Here is a 22480-nt window from a genome sequence, read left to right as displayed (position 1 = left end):
TAAACCTGCCTCTGCCTCCTAGTTCATGTGTATGTAGTAACCACACTTCCTAGTTCAGCTGTATGTAATAACCCCAATTCCTAGTTCATGTGTATATAACCCTGCCTCCTAGTTCATGTGTATGTAATAAGCACACCTCCTAGTTCATGTGTATATAACCCCACCTCCTAGTTCATGTGTATGTAGTAACCCTGCCTCCTAGTTCATGTGTATATAACCCCGCCTCCTAGTTCATGTGTATGTAGTAACCACATCTCCTAGTTCGTGTGCATAAACCCTGCCTCCTTGTTCAGTTGCATATATAAACACTCGGAGCTTCCAGAGCTCTGCGGTTTCTCTATCATAAAGTCCACTGGCCCCGACCCCAGCTTCTGTCTGTGTGTCTTTGCCATTTTCTCACTCCCTCATTGCCCCTGGAGACAGGCCAGTCCCTGGAGCCACACAAAGACATGGCACTCACTGGCAAAGCTGGCTCATCTGATACCAGGAAGCAAGACTGAGGCATCATTTGACTAAGCAGCCCAGGCCTCTCTGGATGAGCAGTATGCTGTGACAAGTGTTGATGTCACCACCCAAAGCCAAGCACTGTGGCACGCACCTGTGATCCAGGTCTTGGGAGGCAGAAGCAGGAGGACAGGCTCAGATTCAAAGCCAGTCAGGGCCACACAGTGAGACCCCATTTCAAAAAGAAAAGTGAAAGAGAAAGAAAAGTAAGGAAAGACAGTTGAGTCAATAGCGTTTGCCCAAGAAGCATGAAATCCTTGGTGATCTCAACACCTGATAAAACCATGCATGGTGACAAACACCTGTGACACCAGCAGCTGGGAGGTGGCAAGAGGATCCACAAGTTCAAGGTTATCCTCAGAGATGTAGAAAATTTGAGACCAGCTTGGGATACCTGAGTCCCTGCCTATAAATTTTGAAAATAAAAAAATAAACATTTAAGAGATCTCAAGGGCTGGAGAGATGGCTTAAGAGCATCTGGCTGCTCTTTCAGAGGACCCAGGTTCAATTCCCAACACCTACATGGTAGCCCACAACTGTCTGCAACTCCAGTTCCAGGGGATCTGACGCCCTCTTCTGGCTTCCTCAGGCACCAGGCATGCACATGATACACAGGCATGCACGAATCACAACACCCACATACACTAAACAAATTAACAAAACTGCTCAAATCTTAAGTTATGAGTGTGCCGTGTTGGCTGGGCTAGCCTTAGCAATACGCTTAGAGCAGGACCACCAGGTACCTAACGAGCACTACGTAGGTATTTGTTCAATAAAGTCTATAGAGATAGATGTGGGAGGAGACTGTGAAAACAGCCCATTCTCTGGTTATTCCAGTTGTAGTGACCAGTCCCCCATTTTAGCAGCCATGACAGGCTAACATGTGCTTGCATGACCTTGCCGCTCTTGTCCTGGTCACTAAGGTCAGATGCCCTCCTCGTGGCAAGGAGCCAATCAAAAGTTAGCTGGTGGGGTGTGCTTTACGGCTCTGGGTGTGCTTTGCGGACAGTGCACAACAGTGACATGCAGAACACAGCAACTGCCCTGGGAGGGCCTATGGACCTAACAACCAGTTGACCAATCAACACAAGGCAGGTCACCCAAACCTAGAAGCGCACCAATCCTGAGATTGTTTCATGCCCCTAGACACTCCCCTTACACTGTCCTTTAAGATCCCTGCCTCAAGGTTGCTTGGGGTCTTTCTCCAGCCATTCGCCAAGGTGGTGGGGTGAAGGGCCCGAGCTAATGGGTTAGCTCGTTAAACATCTACAATAAAAGACTCTTTGCTTTTGCATTAAAATGGGCCTCTTGGTGATTTTGGGGTTCAGAATTTGGGCACAACACAGTGACCACTGAACATTTTCTCACATCCTTTCTCCAGATGGTTTTAGAAGCCCCTGCCCCACCTGCAGCCTTGTACATGCTAGGCTACTTCTCTCTAACTTGAACATGCTAGGCCACAGGCACACAAACAAACCAGAAAAAAATTCATTTCTGAACTTCTGTTTTCATTGTCTGTTAAATGAAAATCCTAAGAGTAACTCAAGGGAGTTGTACCACATAAGACAGTAGGTTCCTGGGGATAAAAATATGTCACTTGTAAACTGCAAACCAACACACAACATATTTACTATCTTTTATTCCTTATTGGAAATCAGAGGTCTGGGGGAGTGGGGAGTAGAAGGTCTAGAAAGATGTCCTGAGTTGCAGAGTCAGACTTCTGGTCCCGGGATAATCTGCCTTGTCCCCAATCCCTCTCCTGGCCCAGCCCCAAACCTGGCTGTTGGCCCAGGAAAGTAGAGTGGATGGGAGCCATGTCCTTGGCTGCCAAAGTCGCTACATGCTGCCCTGAAGGGAGGTGACACAGTTGTTGGAAGCAGCTAATCATGCCCGGGCACACCAGATTAGCAACATTCCAGACTGGATATGAACCCCCCCCCGGCAGCTCTTTCGCTCCCTTTACTGTCTGAAAGAGTCACAGTACAGACTGATCATCTCTAGGATTAATTCCAGGAAAAATTGCTGGGCGCTGGTGGCACATGGCTATAATCCCGTCCTTTAGGAGGCAGAGGCAGGCGGATCTCTTGAGTTCCAGGCCAGCCTAGTGTACAGAGCAAATGCCAGGACACACTCCAAAGCTACACAAAGAAACCCTGTCTTGAAAAACACAAAAACAAAAAAGTAAAGAAAAAAAAGGAAAGGAAGCAGCCTGAGGGTTGGAGAGATGGCTCAGTGGTTAAGAGCACTTGCTCAGTTCGCAGCATTCACGTGGTGGCTCCAAGGGAACGGACTTCTGGAGGCGCCAGGCAGGCATATGGTGCACATACTTGTAGGCAAAACTCATACATCCAAAAAAGGAAAAAAATTAAAGAAGACAGGCTGAGCAAGCCACAAAGCATTGTTCTTCCACGGTCTCTGCTTCCGTCCCTGCCTTAAGTTACTGCTGTGGCGACCCCTGCAGATGGCTTTTCCTCCACAAGTTGCTTTAAGGCACAGCGTTTATCACAGTAACAGAAATCCAGCTAGGAAGCTCCAAATGCCCCTCCAAAGGAAAAATTGACAGACAAGGACCCACGGTGACATGTGTAGCATTACCCTCAAGGTCAGAAGCAGTATGAAGCCATCAAGGGATAGTGCTCATGGGAAGTCTCCGTGGGGAATATAGTTTCAGCAGGAAAGTAGAAACCTGCAGGCAGATGGGAACTCTTCATACTAACAGCTGTCAACCAACTTTCAATATTCTCTCAGTAATGGGTCAGATGAATTCCATCTCCAAATACTTAGACCTGATTTTGTTAGCCAAAGTGCTGTGGGAAGGTAATAATATCAAAGGCTAGTTCACTTTCCCTCCTGTGATAGTTAACTTTAACCGTCAACTTGACACAACCTAGATCACTTGGGAAGAGGGACTGGAGAGTGTGTATACTGGGTTGCCCTATGGGCAGGTCCGTGGTGATTGTCTTGGATAACAGATGCGAGATGATGTAGCCCACTGTGGGTGGCACTATTCCCTGTGCTAGTGGTGTCCTGAACTGTGTGAGAGCAGAGAAACCAAGCTGAGAACAAGCAAGCAGCACGATCAATTGGTTTTTGTATGTTTTTCTACTTATTTTTGTTTGTTTTGTTTTTATTTGCTCTAGACTGAGGATGTGATGTAGCCTGCTGTTTCAAGTTCCAGAAGCTTTGAGTTCCCTTTTATATTGGACTGCAACCTGGAATTGGAAGTTGAAGTTGGTTTTTGTCAGAATACTTTATCATAGTGACAGAAATAAAACTAGGACCACCCCTGCCCCCATCCCATGACAGCAGCAGGTATTATTATTCCCTCGCCCCTTTTTGCATATTAGGGGTGGGAATATTTTATTAAGTCTATTATGATTTTATTAGTTTTTATTAGGGTTAAAGATCAAACTAGGGGTATTGAGTGTACTAGACCAGTGTTCTACTAGCTCCCAGCCCTATATATTAGTTTTAAATTGATATCTAAAAATCACAAACAGGACGATGGTGGCACATGTCTTTAATCCCAGCATTTGAGAGACAGAGGCAGGCAGATCTCTGTGAGTTCAAGGCTAGGCTGGTCTACAGATTGAGTACCAGGACAGCCAGAGCTACAAAGAGACTCTCTCTCTAAACATAAAAAACCAAACCCCCCAAAAAAATCATACACGTGGGGCTGGAGAGATGACTCAGCAGTTAAGAGCACTTGCTACTCTTGCAGAGGACCCAGACTGAGTTCCCAGCACCCACATAGCAGCTCACATCTGTTTGTAGCTCCAGCTCCAGAGTGGCTGATGCCATTTTATGGCTTCTGAAGTCACTTGCATGCACGTGGTACATGGACATACATGCCGGCAAAAAGCATACACATAAGATAAAAACTGTCCTATCTTTAAAAATCACACACGTGTTTGAGAGGGATCTCACTATGCGAAACTCAGTCACTACTCAGCCCAGCTTAGTGTCAAATTCATAACCCTCCTTCCTTGGCTTTGTAAGTGCTAGAATTACAGGCATATAATTGAATATAAGATGGGATATGGTGCGACAGTTCAACAGACAGAATGTAAACTGATCAAGTATTTATTCCTATTTACTCCATACGATAATCAAGCCTTCAGCATGCTGTAATTTGACCAAGGCCATACAATAAGAAGCTAGTGGAGTAGGATTCACATCAGGACTGGTAGGATGGCCCAGTGAGCAAAGACTCACCTGTCTTCTACCACCTGACTTCCATGCCCAAGACCCACAGAAAGGTGGAAGGAATGAGCCAACTTCACGAAGTTGTCCTCTGACCTCCACCGTGTACTGTGGTGTGTGTGCACCCACAGGAATCAAACATGTAGGCACAGCATAATAATGAGTAGAGCTAAATTCAAAAGTAGAGGGGCTGTCTCACTCCAGTGAACAGCCTTCCAGCCAGACCACACCATCTCCACTACAGAGCCTGCTGAGGACCGCTCTACAGAGCATCCAAATGGGAAGGAAAGAATTAACTCTGCAAATAGCATTTGGCTTTCATACACTTTGTCAGGAATTTCAGTTCACCTTGGAATAATAACCTTAGCTGTCTGACTACGTATAGATATTTGATCTGGGAGGGTTCATCCATTCATTCGTTTTTGTTTTGTTTTGAGACACTCTCACTACAAAGCCCTGGCTAGCCTTGAATTCAATGATCCTCCTGCCTTTGCCTCCTGAATGCTGGGATTAAAGACATGTGCTAACACACCCAGCTGAATCATTTATTGGAAATGTATTTGTTGTATCATGTACTTTGCTAAGTCATAGGGATAAAAAGACATGAAACAGTGCCATTATTTACAACTTATACAGGTACTGTGTGTGTGTGTATACATGTGCTAGGAATTAAACCCTGAGCTGTAGCTATGCTACAGTGCTTTAATGCTGAGCTAAATTACTACCTTCTAATTTTTGTTTTGTTTTGTTTTTGCTTTTTGTTTTTCAAGATAGGGCTTCTCTGTGTAGCCCTAGCTGTCCTGGAACTCACTCTGTAGACTAGGCTGGCCTCTACCCCCCAAGTGCTGGAACTAAAGGCATGCACTACCACCACCTAGCTAACTTTTTCTTTTCTATGACTCAAACATTATAAAAAGGGAGGAGGAGGCATTGAGGAGAGCCTACCCAGCCTATGGGGCTTACTTTGCAGTGGGCTGTGAAGAGCTGACTCTGAGTGTCCTGCAGTTACGGACTGGAAGGACTGGTGGCACAGGGTGACACCGGGTGACACCGGGTGACACAGGTGGCGCGGCGTGGCGCGGGGTGGCGCGGGGTGCTGAGTCCTTTGCTCCACTTCTGCAATTAATCCTGACACAAGTTCACATACATATGCAAACAGAACATTAGAGAGGAATTAATTTTCATTATGCTTAGGATATTTTTATACTTCCACATTGTGTTGGCAAAAGTTGTGTACAATAAAGACCCCCAGCCAGAGACAATCACTTGTAGATCAGGCTGGTCTCAAAATCACAGAGATCCACCTGCCTCTGCCTCCCATGTGCTGCCCGGTTCCAGAGACAATCTAGTACAAAATCGAATGAGAAGACTGAGTTAGACCAAACATGGGATCAAACCCTGAGATTATTTTGATCGCGCAGTGTGGGTAGGAAGCTAGTGTGGGTCTAGAAAGCAGAACTGCAGACAAACTGTGAAGGGCTGTCCCTCCACTGGGAGCTTGGGATGGGATAGATAAACTTAGGCTTCAAACAACATTAGCTGTCATTTGCCATGAAAACACCCTTGTTGTCATGGGGAGGGGAGTTGCCGGTGAGACGGCCAACTTGAGTCCAAACCCTAGACCCACGTAGTCACATAGTGAAAGAAAAGAACTGACTCCCCAAAATTGTCCTCTGACCTACACACATGCACACACACACGCACTCCAGAGCACATGTATGTACATACATACATACACAGATATATACATACACCAGAGCACATATACATGCATACATAGATACACGCACATACCAGAGTACATGTACTTACATATATACATGCATTCATACACATACACCACAGCATATGCATTTACACACACACATACACACAGTACATAAATAATTGTAATAATAGTAACAATCATAAACCTGTTTGGTAGTGGTGGCACACACCTTTAATCCCAGTACTCAGAAGGCAGAGACAGGCGGATCTCTGTGAGTTGAATGCCAGCCTTGTCTTCATAGTAAATTCCAGACCAGCCAGGACTACATAATAAGCGCCTGTCTCAATAGTAATAATATTAATAACCCCAAATTACTTCAGATCCAGGTAATGCTGGGCACAGCAGAACTCAGCTCGAAAACCACAGAGTGCATTTGTTTTGTTAGAATCTAGCCAGAAAGGGGACCATGACTCTCAGGAAGAGCCACTGAGTTTGGAGAGATGGCAACGTGTTGTATGTTCTCTGTACAGTCCTGACGCAAGGAGAAAACTGATGACAAGGGGAAACAGGGTTGAGTAGAAAGCTTGTCAGAGAAACGCATTGCAGGAAGAGCTGGCTGAGAGCACTCAAGGGTAGGATCCCGTCCAGCACTCTGGCTGGCAGGGGTCACCAGCCCTGGAACGCCACTACATATGAGAGCACTCAAGGGTAGGATCCTGTCCAGCACACTGGCTGGCAGCGGTCAGTCCTGGAACACCACCACATCTGCAAGGCCTAGAATAACTGCACTCCACATTCCCTTCCCTGTGGCAGCTTTCTTCCTGATAACCCTCATCTGTGAAACAGCAGAACCTTAGTTCTAGAGTCAGGTTTGCCTGGTGTCACACCTCCCTTGGCTTCTATCCAACCCCGTGGTGAACAAACTACTGATCATTTTTTTCCCTAAGACCCTCCAGGAATGAAGAATTTCTTTCCCCCCCAAGACTGATCTCAGAGCCTGCAAGTACTTTCACAGTCAGAGAGAGACTAAGTTAGGGTTACTATTGCTGTGATGAAACACCATGAGCAAAAGCAAGTGGGGAAGGGAGGCGGTTATTTGGCTTACCCTTACACGTCCATAGTCTATCATCAAAGGAAGTCAGGACAGGAACTCAGACAGGGCAGGAACCGTAGGCAGGAGCTGATGCAGAGGCCATGGAGGTGTGCTGCTTACTGGCTTGTTCAGATTGCTTTCTTTTTTTTTTTTTTTTTTTTTTTTGGTATTTACGAGACAGGGTTTCTTTGTATTGTTTTGGAGGCTGTTGGTCCAGCCTGGCCTCGAACTCACAGAGATCTGCCTGCCTCTGCCTCTCGAGTGCTGGGATTAAAGGCGTGCGCCACCACCGCCCAGCCAGATTGCTTTCTTATAGAACCCAGGACCACCAGTCCAGGATGACCGTCCCCCATCAATCATTAATTAAGAGAATACCCTACAGCTGGATCATCTGAAAGCATTTTCTCAATTGAGGTTCCCTCCTTTCAGATGATTCTAGCCAGCTGTGTCAAGATGGCATAAAACTATTCAGCACTAATTAATTAATAAAGGGCTGGAGAGATGGCTCAGTGGTTAAGAGCCCTGGCTGCTCTTCCAGAGGACTCAGGTTCAAATCCCAGTACCCACATGGCAGCTCACAACTGTATATAATGAGATCTGATGCCCTTGTCTGGTCTGCACTTGGGTTCAATTCTCAGCACCTGTATGGTAGCTCACTACCGTAACTCCAGTTTTTCCGTGAGCACCAGATACACACGTGGTGCATAGCTGTACATGCAAGCAAAGCATTCATACAGCTAGAATAAAATAAAAAGTCTGTTTCAAAAATTAAGAGAACAAGGGGCCAGAGAGATGCTCAGCAGTTAAGGTCACTGGTTGCTCTTCCAGAGGACCCAGATTCAATTCTCAGCACCCATTGGCAGCTCACAACTGTCTGCATCTAAAAAAAAACTATTCAGCACAGGACAACCAGTTTGTGCTCCATTCTGTTTAGACTTTAGTGAGAGTGGGGAGGGGGATCAGCTCTGATATTGGAATCTATCCTCACTGGGGAAAAAAGGTGACATTCAGGTTGGTTGTGGTGCACACCTTTAATCCTAGCACTCAGCAGGCAGAGTCAGGTAAATCTCTGTGAATTCAAGGCTAGCCTGGTCTACAGAGGATGTGTTTGTCCCTCACCCACCATGGGATCTGCCAAGGTCCCCCTCATGGCATATTATATCGGCCACAAAATAAATGCTTGCTTGAACCCACATTTTAAAAAGAATGGTTACCTGGATACGGGAACACATGCTTGTAATCTGAGTTTCAAGGCTAGCCTCTGGTACATAGTGAGTTTCAAAGCCAGCCTCTGGTACATAATGAGTTTAAGGCAAGTCTCTGGTACAAAGTGAGTTTAAGGCCAGCCTAGGCTACATGAGACCTTGACTCAAAGAAAATGTGCCCTACTTCCAAATATAAAGGAAGGGGCTGAGGGAAGGGAGGACTTTGGGGTCTAGAATTTCTTTCTTGGAGGGTTTCTAGGGCTTGAACTCAGGTCCTTGTGCCTGCTAGACACACACTCTACCACCACATAATCACAACGCCAGCACCAGGAGCTAGGGTTTTATATAGAACAGTAAGCCTGATGAACAGTGCCTCAGAACTGGGAGCCAAAGGAAATCCTTTGGTTGCTTTGTTAGAGTTATCACAATAGTGAGACAGGTAACTGATACAGAGACCCTAAAAGAAACCAGTTCCGCTTCCGTCTCCATCCCAGGCTGATGAGAAAGCAAATGGTTGCCGTTTAAGCCACATGGCCTCTAGCACTTTGCTGTAATAATGGTAGCAAATGAATATGCCTGCATTTTCACCTGTCCTCTTTACCTATGGCTGGTAAAATGGAAATGGAAAAGTTTTGTTTATAAACCCCTTTCCCAAGACTAGGGGTGTAGCTAAGGTGTACATTGCTTGCCAAGCACTTGCAAGGCCCTAGACTTCATCCCTAACACTGCAAAAAAAAAAAAAAAAGACAAAAATATTCTCAAAAGGCCCCGTCATAAAGACACCACCAGGATACGTGCTTATATTTCATCAAACCTTCTTAAAGTATGTATTTTGTCTCCGAGTGCTGATTTACGGTAAGAACTGAGTATAATAAAGTGGATATGATGTTGCTTGCCTGTAACCAGTACTTGGGAGGCAGACACAGGTGATGAGAAGGGAAAGGTCATCCTGTACATAATGAGTTCAGGGCCATCCTGGGTTACGTGAGACAAGGTCTAAACGAATACATGTACAGCTCTAACTGGACTTAATGGACTATCAAAAAAGACATGAATTTAGAAGGAAAGGCATATTGGGGAGGAAATGGGGGAGATGGAGGAAGGAGTGGGGGTAGATATAATCACATTTCATTACATGTATGGCTGGAATGTTCAAAATTAAAGAAAAAATTTTACATTTGCCATAGTGGCACATATCACACAATTGTAATCCCAGCCATCTGGGAGGCTGAGGGAGGATTGTGTAATACATTGACACCAAAGAGAGCGAGGGTGGGAAGGAGAGAGAGAGAGAGAGAGAGAGAGAGAGAGAGAGAGAGAGAGAGAGAGAGAGAGAGAGAGAGAGAGAGAGAAACAGAGATATTTAGGAACTATTGAAGTAGTAAAGTATAAAAAGAAATTTTTTACAATAAAAACTGACTCAAAGCTATGCATGATGGCACATGTATGTAATATCACCGCTTGCCAGTGGAAGTAGGAGGATCAGGAGTCCAGTTCAGGGTATATGAGTCACCGTAATCAAAATGATAGAAATAATAATAATAATTTTAGGTTAGTGGATTCTGAACTGGTACGCTGGGATCTTGTCACCAACATGCTTTGTTTGGGGTCCCACACTATTTAATTTAGAGAATGGTGGTGAACACTGAAAACCTTTGGACTTTCTGGTTAAACCCAACTTTATAGCCTTGAAAGTGTGAGTCTGGGCTTTGCTGGAGTCTTTCTGGCACCATGTGCAGGACGCCTTTCTTCCTATGATGCAACACACACACACACACACACACACACACACACACACACACACACACACCTGACCCATCACGCCTTCTGTATTCCTTTATTTGACCCCATTCACCCATCGTACAGGTGACTCTTGTCAACTAAGAAGATCCCATATGTATTAACCTTCACCCTTCAGGAGGTCATCAGATGTCTCACCAGATAAGGCTAATATTTCTTTTATATTTTATTCTGCTGGAAAACCAACACCACATTTGTTCTTTGGAGATAAAAGCTGGGAACTGGGAGTGTGATGAGGAGGAGACAGGTCACTGGAATGTGGGGGGAGCTCAGCTTGGGGAGATTGAAGACCGGAAGCCAGAGGGTGAGCTGAATTTGGCCTCGGGCAACCATGCTGCTCTAAGTTATTAGCTGCCTGGCATGCAGAAAAGACTGCATTTGCCAAAAGTCAGCATGGAAATGATTTCAAGTTCTCCAAGGTTGGAAGCACAGTGGATCAGACACCACACAGGACCAGGGCACAGACTCTGCTTCTCTGAGATGCACACATCTACTTGGCTATGGTCTCCATGAGTTAGCTACATTTAGTACCTTCCTGGAATATGTGAATATTCAGTTAAGACATGATGGTGATTTAAATTCTAAAACATGGGCCTAGAGAAAGGGCTCAATGGTTAAAAGCATCTGCTGTTGTAGCAGACACCCAGGCACTTAGCACAACTGATGCAGGGTTAGAGGCAACATTCGGACCTTAACCGAGGCAACATTTGGCCTGACACCTGCCAAAATGGGAACAAAGATCTAGTTCATAGTTTCAGGAAACTTCCTACATCTACTAACCTTGCTTTTTGGCTTCTGTAGTTCTGCTCCTTGCTAACTGAAGTGTGAAAACTAAGATGTGGTTTTAGTGCATAAACAAAAAAGGGTTGTAAGGCTCGGACTGCATGATTTGGGCAAATGCCTTGTGCACTCACTAGCCAGCAATAAAGACTTTCTTTCCAGCTTTCAGAGAGTTTGTGTGGTGGTCTCTGGTGGACTCACCTCAAAACACAGTTTTTGAGGAGCACTTGGGTTCAATTCTCAGCACCTGTATGGTAGCTCACTACTGTAACTCCAGTTCTTCCGTGAGCACCAGATACACACGTGGTGCATAGCTGTACATGCAAGCAAAGCATTCATACAGCTAGAATAAAAAGTCTGTTTCAAAAATTAAGAGAACAAGGGGCTGGAGAGATGGCTCAGCAGTTAAGGTCACTGGTTGCTCTTCCAGAGGACCCAGATTCAATTCTCAGCACCCATTGGCAGCTCACAACTGTCTGCAACTCAGTTCCAGGAGAGCCAACATCTTCTCACAGATAAATGTGCACATAAAATTTAAAAGAAGAAAAACACAAATTCTGAAACATACAGAGTGCCCCAGAAGAGCTGGGGTGGGTTGTTGTTACTGTGTTGCAGTCACCAGCTATGGTTTGCAAGATGTGAATGACTTTAACTGCTATAAAAAGCTGCTTATGGTGAAGTTCAGCTGCCTCAAAGGAAGGAAGGATGAAGTCTGTACCCGTTAGGCCATTTACATTGTACTGAGAATTTTTTCACTCAGCGGAAGGTGATCCTGTTCTACTTTAGCATCTATAGTGCCGGGAACTGGACTGGGGTCTTCTACAAGAGCAGTATGTGCTCTTAACCACTGAGCCATCTCTCAGTCTCCAAATGTCTTTCTACATTAAACGACTCAAATGCCATCATGTAATTCATTCTTTTGCTTGGAATAATTGCCACTATTTGCATTTAGGAAAAAGTTTGAATTTCTTGACCTGACATGTCCAGTGACTCATCTATTCCCCCTTTCCTTTATTTATTTTTTCAGCATTACAGATTAAACTTGGGCCTTATGCATGCTTAGTAGTGTCATGTCACAGAAATAGGTCTCTAGTCCTCTCATTAGATTTTTTTTCTTATATGGCACCTGGCTTTCCTGTTTTGTCCCTCAAGTCTAAGGCAGAGATGACATCTAGCTTTTGATTGCCCCCTTTGGACATAGCAAAGTGTTTGGCATTTTATCCACCTGTGAAGGACATTTATTTGTCCATGGGGCTGTAGGGATGGCTCAGCAGCCAAGAACACTTGTTATTTGCACAGCAGTCCTAGAACCACATGGTGGCTCACAACCATCCCCAACTCCAGTTCCAGCGGATCCAATGCCTTCTTCTGGACTCTGGTGGCACCAACCATACATGTGGTGCATAAACATACAGGCAAGTAAAACACTCATACATATAAAATAAAATAAATACATTAAAAATATTTTTGAACATTGGTTCAGTCAATGACTGCAGCAAAGGTTTTCGGAGAATGAGAAACAGCTTTTGTGGTTTGACAATCTGAGCACATCTTTCCTCCTTTTAGCTTAGGAAGATGAACTAAAATCCTCTAAGACCAGAGAGATAATGACTACACTCCCCAAGAAAAGGAAATACCTCCTCTAGGTCGTTAATCCGTGGGCTCTGTCTAGGCATCCTCTGGCAAGTCCGATTGAATCTTATGCTCATTCTACTGGATAATCTTACCTATGATTTACTGACTCTGCATGTCACCATACCTGTAGCATTGTACAATTTTCTTGTTGTAGAAAGTTGTCTTTGGCATCATAAATCATTTGATGTCCCCTGTGTCTCCTACTCTGGACAAACTCAGTCATCTCTGGCTTCTCTCTGGATCACAAGTGGATTCTTCTCCTAAGGACATTCATTTCTCTCTCTCTCTTTCTGTCCCCCCCCTACATCCCCCTCCTCCCCTCTCTTTGTTCCTCCCACCCTTTCTCTCCCTCCCCAATCCCCCTTTCCCTCTCAGCAGGGTCTCAGGTAACCCAGACTGGCTTTGAGCTTTCTGTGTAGCCGAGGCTTGCCTCTACCTGTCAAGTGCTGAGATTACAGGCATGTACTGTGCTCAGCTTCCTTCTGCTCTAGAATCTTAGTGACCTTTAAAAGTTGCCTTGATCATGGTGTATTATCACAGCAATATAAAAGAAAGTGTTTAATTTGGGCTTACAGTTTCAGAAGGTTAGAGTCCATGATGGCAGAGCAAGGGCATGGCAGCAGGAACATCTGGGAGTGAACATCTTGATCCACAACCAGGAGGCAGAGACAGAGTGCACTGAGAATTAATTGCATTAGTCTTTTGAAACCTCAGAACTCACTCTCAGTGACACACCTCCAACACAGTCATGTCTTTGAATCCTTCTCAAATAGTTTGTCTGCCTGGGGACCAAAATTTAAATATATGAACCTATGGGAGTCATTATCATTCAAACCACCACATCTATTTTGGTATTTAGAAAACTCCTGGGGTTGGAGAGATGGCTCAGTGGTTAAGAGCACTGGCTGCTCTTCCAGAGGACCTGGGTACAATTCCCAGCACCTACATGGCAGCTCACAACTGTGTGTAACTCCAGCTCCAGGGGATCTGACGTCCTCCCACAGACATACCTGCAGACAAAACACCAATGCACATAAAAATTTAAAAATCATCTTTAAAGAAAAGAAAATTAATTTCATGGAAGGCTATGGCTGATGTGAGAGGGTGAAATGGCTTGATCCTCTAGCCCTGTGCCAATGTGTCATACATGCCACCACACAATTAGCTTCTGGGACAAAGCAGCCTCCTCTAAAAGCCACCCCAGAAACAACATTCAGCTACGAGCCAATGGGCTATAGAGTCCTGACCTGCTGTGGGAAGATGCCAGGCCAGGAAGGAGGGAGCTTTTCTCTTCTGAAAGAAACTGAGGCTTGCCAAAACAGTTTGTTCAAATCATACACAGTAAGAAACAGTGTCACTAGGATTTGCAGTCTGAGGCCAGAATTCAAGGTTTTATTTTTTTTTTCTTTTGGTGTTGGCACACACACACACACACACACACTCTGAGTGGATAAGTATTTTATAACAACAACAACAATACTAGAGTGGCCAGGCCTGTAAGAGGAGCTGGGTGATCTTGAAGCTGAAGTGACCTTGAGCTGTGCCCCTGAATGTTCACTAACTTCACATGCTGGTGACTCCAGATAATGTTATTAGGATTCTGCATCTACAGAGACACTCAGACTGGTCTAGTTGTAAAATCAGGATATGGCTAGAAAACTCCATTTCATTTTCGGCAGAAAGTGGCCTTCTTACAAAATAAACACCCCCCCAAAAAACAAAACAAAACACCCCAGTGTGTTTGCAGAGCCGACAGCCGAAATCGCCTTTCCTCCCACCCCACCATGATTGTTCATTCTGCTTGGCAACAGTTATCTGTTGCAACGCTCAGAATAGTGTGTGTCAGACACAAGATGAAGTGATTGAAAGGCATCATCCCATCTAATGCCACCAACTCCTCTAAGACACTGTCTTAGTCAGCTTGGGCTGCCATAATCAAATACCAGACATGGCTGCATGGCTCAAACAACAGGATAGGTTTTCTCACAGTGCTGCAGGCTGGAAGTCTAAGATCCAGGTGCAGTGAGCTCTCTCTCTGGTGTGATCCCTCTTGCTTTTGGTGTGAGCACTCTTGATTTTGGTGTGAACACTCTTGCTAGCATACGGGTAACTGTCTTCTTTGTGTGTCCTCAGATGGGAGGAGCTTTCTGGGTCTCTTCCTACACACATCAACTTTATTTAACTGTAATCATCTTTCAAAGGTCCAGTCTCCAAATGCCATCTAACTGAGGGGGGACTTAGGACTCATTCATTCTATGGGAATGAAGACATACTTCAGTCCTTCCCAGAGACGTTATTACTTGACAGGTGAGGAAAAACAGATGCAAAGAGTTTGACTGGGTCACTGGTCCAAAGTCACATGCAGCTGCATCGGCTGCTGATTTCACTTCATGATCTAGGACACTGCGAAGCCTCTCCCAAGGAAAAGGAATCTCAGATCTGCGGACTGACAGGACTTCTAGGGAAGGTCCTCCCTCCAGCCGTGATGCGTGCATCCCTTCGAAGGGTTCAGAAAAAGTGCACTTAGCACTGTTTCCATTCTCCTTAGACATGGAGTGAAGGTCACAGTTAGACCCTAATACACAATAACAAAAGTTGTTCTCAAGTGAAACAAAACAACTATGCAGCTGAACCTGGTGGCACAGGCTCGTCATCCCAGCTATGGAAGATACTGAGACCAGAAATCACAAGTTCAAGGCTAGCCTAGGCAACCTAAGACCCTGTCTTAAAATAAAAGAAAAATGGGGCTGAGGATACAGCTCAGTGGTAGAGCACTTGCTTAGTATGTCTGAGGTCCCAGGCCCAAATCCCAGTACCACAGCAGAGCAAAACCAACCCCAAACCCATGCAAACAGTTTCTCTGGTTCTGATTCCATGGGGGTCTGGTCATAACTTACCCTGGTAAGTTTCATACACAAAACAACGTAGTGACATTCAAAGAGTGGTATCCTGGCCTGTGTTGTCCATTATTGTCACCTGTTTTCTCAGTGGCTGCATTCCATGGTGAGGGGCTAACTGGGGCCAGTTCCTGCATCGTGCTGCCACAGGAACCCTTGACCAATAGTTCAGGAACACTGGAGTTGAAAAGTTCACATTACCCTTCAACCTGCAGTCTGCATGGTCATCACACCTGCTGTCCCTCCACTATCATTTCTGACCGAAATTTGTCTAATTAGCACTACTAATGACTGATCCCCTTTCTCTTTCATTAAAGTCTACTCTCAATGCACTCAAACTTTGCTTTCTATCAGACAAGGTCTCCTGTACCCCAGGCTAGCCTCAAACTCATACACTCCTTCTGTGTATATGTTGTCCTATTGGTTGATAAATACAGCACTCTTGGCCAATAGGGAAGCAAGGTAGGTGCCACTGTGCCCGGTTTATGTGGTGCTGAGGAGAGAACCCAGGGATGGATAGGCAAGTATGTTACTAACTGAGCTCCATCTCCAGCTTGAACAGTTTAAACAATGGCTTAACTGACTGCGGTTCATCTACTGTAAACTCACCCCTCTAAAGTATACAGTATACAACTAAATGGTTTGAGTGTTTTCACGAGGTTAGGTGACCTTCATTCACCACTACCTGATTTTAAGATGATGTCATTATCACACACACACACATACAACAAAAATACCTCACCCCACAGCCTCTTCCTACTCATCCATCCACCTTTAAAAGACTATTTTTATTCTTTTAAATTACGTGTATATGTATATCTGTGTGTTTATGACACATGTGCAGGTGCCTAGAGAGGACAGAAAAGGGCGCTGGATCCCCTGGATCTGGCGTTTAGGAACTGAACTTGAATCTTCTGCAAGAGCAGCAAGTACTCTCAACCACTGACCATCTGTAGAGTCCTCCCGGATTTTCTTAGCGCCTGGCAACTAGTAATCTGCATGTTGTCTTCTGGGTTTCCTTTATTCTGGACATTTCCTATAAATGAAGCACACAGAATATGACCTCTTTGTGTAGTCTTTCACTGAGAATAAACATGTTTAACGCCCATCTATGTTGTAGCATGTACCAGGCCTTCTTCTTTAGATGGTTTTCAAACACAATAACAATAATAATAATAATGAAGATGTATATGCCTGTGTGTCTGTGTGTGGGTATGTGCACATGAACGCAGGCTACTTCCATGTTGTCCCATGTGTTAGACATAGTAAAAAAATATGCCTTTTGGATGAACTGAAATAACTTTGTCGGGAATCCCACCACACCCAAGGCTGTACCTGATAACCAGATTCCAGAACTAATATAATGTTATAACATATCTCCTTCACAGTGATAATAACGGCATACACTCAGAGATTGATAAAAGAGAGTACTCCGTAATAATAGCATGCATCCACCTCTGGTTCCTGCTCCAAGAGGAGACTGTCTTGAGGAGAAGACTCTACTAACTTACATACTTTAGGCTTATGCATTCCAACAGGCTGTAGTTGGTTTTTTTTCCCTTTTTGTTCTTATGAATGTCCAGCCTTAAATTGGCTTATTTCTAGTCAGCTTTTCTTAACTTAAATTATCCCATCTATCTTTTGCCCCTGGGCTTTTATCTTTCTGTATTATATACTTTTCTTTACTTCAGACTCTATAGCTGTCTATGTGGCCAGCCCCTGGTGTACAATCTCTTCCTTTTCTCCTCCTCCCTCTTCTCTCTTCTTCTGTTTATCTTCTCTGCCTGCCAGCCCTGCCTATTTTTCTCTCCTGCCCAGCTATTGGCTGTTCAGTTCTTTATTAGACCAATCAGGTGTTTTAGACAAGCAAAGTAATACAGCTTCACAGAGTTAAACAAATGCATCATAAAAGAATGCAACATGGGGCTGGAGAGATGGCTCAGAGGTTAAGAGCACTGGCTGCTCTTTCAGAGGTCCTGTGTTCAATTCCCAGCAACCACATGGTGGCCTACAACCATCTGTAATGAGATCTGGTGCCCTCTTCTGGCCTGCAGGGATATGTGTAGGAGGAATGATGTAAGCAAATAAATCTTTAAATAAATAAACCTCATAAAAAAGAATGCAACACATCTTTGCAACATTAAACAAATGTTCCATAGCATAAATGAATATAAAATATCTTATACTGATATTCCACATAGGATGTCATCCTTAAACCCTTTTCAAGTTACATCTTGAACAATTTAAATGGAGATAGGCAGGTGGGAGATTTACACAGTAAAATTATTTTCAGGATTATTCTTAAGAATACTGGTGTTAGCTGGGCGTTGGTGGCACAGGCCTTTAATCCCAGCACTCGGGAGGCAGAGGCAGGCGGATCTCTGTGAGTTCAAGACCAACCTGGTCTACAAGAGTTAGTTCCAGGACAGCCTCCAAAGCTACAGAGAAACCCTGTCTCTAAAACCAAACCAAACCAAAAAACAACAACAACAAAAAGTACATCCATGTTGTTCTTTTCAAATAGTTGTCACCCAGATTCACTTTGCCCACCTGACAGAATAATGCTTTTCCTATGAAGAAACAGAGCCTTAGGGATGGTTGTGGACCTGCTCTGCCCCTTGAGTGGGCTCTTAGAGGCACAATCTGTGATATGGCCTTGGGCCTAATGTCTGGGTTTAAGTCGGGGTTGTCTCCTCTTGTTATGGGGATGGGGCCTACCTGGAGATCAGCTCAGTGAACAAGCATTACCAGAAACTTCCTTAGGACCCTAAACTTTAATTATGGTACAAAATTTTCTTTCTTACAGTTTGCAACCAGCCTGGTTGTACATTACTTTTCTTCAGTAGTATTGGAGGCAGCCATCTCTTAGCTAAATGCTACTTTGCATAACTAAATATTTCCTAAGCAAGTTTATTGTTAAATCCTTTATAGAATCAATCTCACGACTTCAAATATATCTTTTTTTTTATTTAATACTTTTATTAACAGGTGCTTGCAGTTTGTTGACTTATTTTTGAAAAAATCAAGTTGTAAACTTTTATTACAAATTAAAAATGAAGTTCTTAAAAATCTCAACTTGACCAGATATGAAACAATCTAAAAACCATTAAAGGTGTGTTGGTTTTTTTTCCCCCAAATGATTGACTAGGTGTTTTTTTTCACTTTGCTCCATAATTTCTTATTTTTATTTATTGTTTTAGGTTCCCTTAAAAAGGCATGGAATGGGGCTCCCTCTACAAGCGAGTATAGGACCTGTTTAGCAAGGACGGTTCATTCTGTTTGTTTCCCTAAGGGCTCCCTGTCACCGCCTCCTTTCGGGCTCGGCTGCCCCAATCAAAGATGGCGCTGGCGCTTCAGCTCTAGCGGAAATGAGCTCACACGACACCGGAAAGGAAGGCGGGGAGAGCTAGCAGGCGGGTGGGTGACCGGCTGTGGGTGGGGCGGCGGCCGGGGCCCTGGCTGTACGTTTGGGGCTGGGGAGGCTCCAAGGACCGGTCCACTCCGGTGTAGTCCGCCGAGCCTCAGGGCTAGCGGTGTCGGAGGAGGCCGCCGCGAACCTCTCGCCTCCGGCCGCAGCCGAAGCGGCCTCGGCGGAGCCGGCGTCCCGCCCGGCGGCGTCTGCCCGACCCTCCGCGGGCTGCGCGCGACAGCCCCGGCTCAGTTTGGGGCTGAGGCGGGAACCGCCGAACTGGCTGGACGGGCCCTTTCTTCTGAGGACCCGGCCCAGGAGAAGAGGCAGCGCGGCCGGCCCGCCCCGGAGCCCCGAGGTCAGGCCGCGGGCTCTGGGGCTCTCCGGTCGTGGTCCCCCGTCCTTGCCCCGCGTTCCTGGCCGGAGGATCCGTGACCTCGCCCGCGCCGCCCGGCTGCTCCTCGGAGTGTGGCACCGAGCCCTCTGGCGGGGTGATCGGTCCTTCTTGTTCTTGCTCAGGAGAGGCATCTATCGGAAGGGTACCAGTGCTCTTTAAAAGTTTTAACCGAACTGGAAATGCGTGTCCTCGTTTTCTGGACCACTGACGGTTTCCACCCTAGCCGCGGTCTGGGATCACATTCAGAGTAAAAGCAAGAGAGAAAGAGGGGGAAAGTACCTACAAGATCCCTCTGCAGTTGGTCTCTCCCGCCCGAGGAGGGCAGATGAACTTTGGAGTTAAGATGCAGGGAGGTGAGCCGGCATCGGTCCTGAAAGTCTCGGAGAGTGAAGGGAAGCTGGAGGGCCTGGCCACAGCGGTGACCCCGAACAAGAACAGCAGCAACAGCAGCTGTGGGGGTGCAGTCAGCAGCAGCAGCAGCTGCAGCAGCCGCGGCGGCAGTACGAAAGGCTGGCAGTACAGGTACGGTCCTCCAAAGTGACGTCCTGGCGAGGGAGTGACTGTTTTGGGGTCTACATGTTGCCGTTGGGAGGCCACTTCCGAAGCAGCTGATAGTCTTTCTTGGGGCCAAAACCCCAGTTTCCGTTAACAGGAATCACTTCATTCAGAAACACATTCAACAGGTATTTGTGGAGGCCTTTTGAGGAAATCAGAAATTTACCCTAGAATTTCCTCTACTGCCCAAGGGTGTGTTCCTCTTCTGATTTATTTCTGTATTCACTTCTGTTTTTGCCTCTGTTGTAATGTGTTTACAAGTAAGCCTGAATGACTGTTAGAGCAGAAACTGTTGAACTCAGCACTTTCAGCAACTAGCAAATGCTGGGTGTTCAAAAGTTGTGGAATGATAAGAGTATCTTACTTTGGGTGCCTGTGACGGAGGAGCGTAAATACTTAGGCTTCAAAGGCAAAGAGACAATGGAGTATAGACAGTTTTCATTGATATAAATGGAAAATTTAAGGAACAAGAGTTCCTAGAGAAACAACAAAAGTTTCACTTTTGTGTTTTTTATACATGAAGTGTAAGGAGAGATTGCTATCCTAATTCTAAGAATGAACAAAATTCGGGCGTCCTGTGATGTTGGAACTACAGTAATGAATACTTAAATTTTGATTAACTACCTGTGTGTTTAACTCTAGTTTCTTGTTGTTGTTGTTTTGTTTTAAGCTCAGTGGCTGCACTTGTGAAACGTGTGTGTGTGTGTGTGTGTGTGTGTGTGTGTGTGTGTGTGAAACTTGGAAGGGGTTAGAACCAACATTTGTGAAAGATACATATTTATCATGAATACTATTATGTGAAGTGTGCACGTATTAGAATATAAAAATATGGGCTGGGTGTGGTGGCACTCTCCTTAATCCCACCACACTGGAGGCTGAGGCAGGAGGATATCTGTGAGTTTCAGACCAGCCTGATCTGCATGGTGAGTTCCAGGATAGCAAGGACTACATAGAGAACCCTATATCAACACCCCCACCAAGACCAAACCAAACCAAAACACCTAATATGCAAATATGTATGTATGTGAAATATTCATGGTATGACTTTACAGGAATGAGGAGAGTAGGTAGTTTTAATTGGCAAGTGGGATTGAACTAAAGTCCATATGATAGCCTCTCACCCTTGTGATTTTCTTCATTTTATTATTTTCTGTGTATGAGGTTTGCCTACATGCCTGTATGTATGTTTGCACTGTGTGTTTTGGTTGTCGAGGCCTGAAGAGAGCATTATCCTCTGCAGCTGGTGTTGTAGTCAGTCGTGAGCTGACACATGGGTACCGGGCACCAAACCCAGGTTCTCTGCAAGAGCAGCCAGTGTTCTTAACAACTGAGCCATCTCTCCAGCCCTTTCCCTTTATGACTTAGGATGAACCATTATCTTCTTGTGGGGATGTTTTGATATCACTAAAGGAAATGAGGTAAAGTTCAAGATACGAGCCACCACGTGGGTGCTGGGAATTGAACCCTGGTTTCTGAAACCACTCTGAATTAAAGTGGAAGATTAAATAGGAGAGAGCAAATACTCTGAGCTCAGCTTGTGGTCTCCTTTCCCCTCTCACCCCCCAAGACAGGGTTTCTCTGTGTAGCTTTGGAGCCTATCCTGGCACTCGCTTTGTAGACCAGGCTGGCTTTGAACTCACAGAGATTCGCCTGCCTCTGCCTCCCAAGTGCTGGGATTAAAGACGTGCACCACCAATGTTTCCTTTTCTTGGCTTCTTTCCCCAGGCTCAGAGTCTAGAGATGTTTTAAACAAAATAATAACAATTATAAAACGTGACGTATCCCTTTGCTCTGGAAAGAGCATACTCCTACTGCCTCTCATTTACTAAGCAGCCCATGCCGTTTGCTCTGTCCTTACCAAGGAACAATGGGTAGTTTTACAACTCCATTCCACCTGAGTTCCCTGTCAGTATATATGCCTTTAGGGTACTTTCCTGACTACTTATTCCTGAGCCACAGCTGCACCCTCCCATTTTCTTGACTTCCTGGCTGTACTTTCTCTTGTTTGCCCTTCATGCCTGTTCCTGTCATGGTTGCATTGGTTGGCTTTTCTTTGCCCTTCTCCAGGCTGGCCTTACTCTCTCGTGCTGTGGACTCCTTATCGCTCTCTTTTCTGACCTCAGCTGATGGAGTCTGAGTCAGGAAAGCTTCAGGAACTCTAGAGCCACGTAGTCAACTGCCTAGCTGAGGTTTACGAAGCTCATCAGCAGCTTTGATCTCTACAATAATTTGATGCTATCTCCATTTTGAAAATGGGTATACAGTGTGTGTGTATATGTTTTGAGATAGGATCT

General features: G+C 45.2%; 1 protein-coding gene across 1 annotated transcript in view; it reads left to right on the top strand.

The window, feature by feature from the left end:
* The first annotated feature begins 19334 nt into the window (after nucleotides 1-19334).
* The window catches only part of Osbpl11 (oxysterol binding protein like 11), a 59099-nt gene continuing 55953 nt past the window's right edge, over nucleotides 19335-22480 (top strand). Inside the window, exon 1 of the mRNA XM_040750891.1 lies at nucleotides 19335-20153. Within this exon, the coding sequence (XP_040606825.1) occupies nucleotides 19957-20153 (197 nt within the window). The 5' untranslated portion in view covers nucleotides 19335-19956. The remainder of the gene's footprint in view (nucleotides 20154-22480) is intronic.

The sequence above is a fragment of the Mesocricetus auratus genome, unplaced genomic scaffold, assembly GCF_017639785.1.
Source record: "Mesocricetus auratus isolate SY011 unplaced genomic scaffold, BCM_Maur_2.0 Super-Scaffold_100008, whole genome shotgun sequence".
Taxonomy (NCBI): Eukaryota; Metazoa; Chordata; class Mammalia; order Rodentia; family Cricetidae; genus Mesocricetus; species Mesocricetus auratus.
This window is presented reverse-complemented; position numbering and strand designations above follow the sequence as displayed.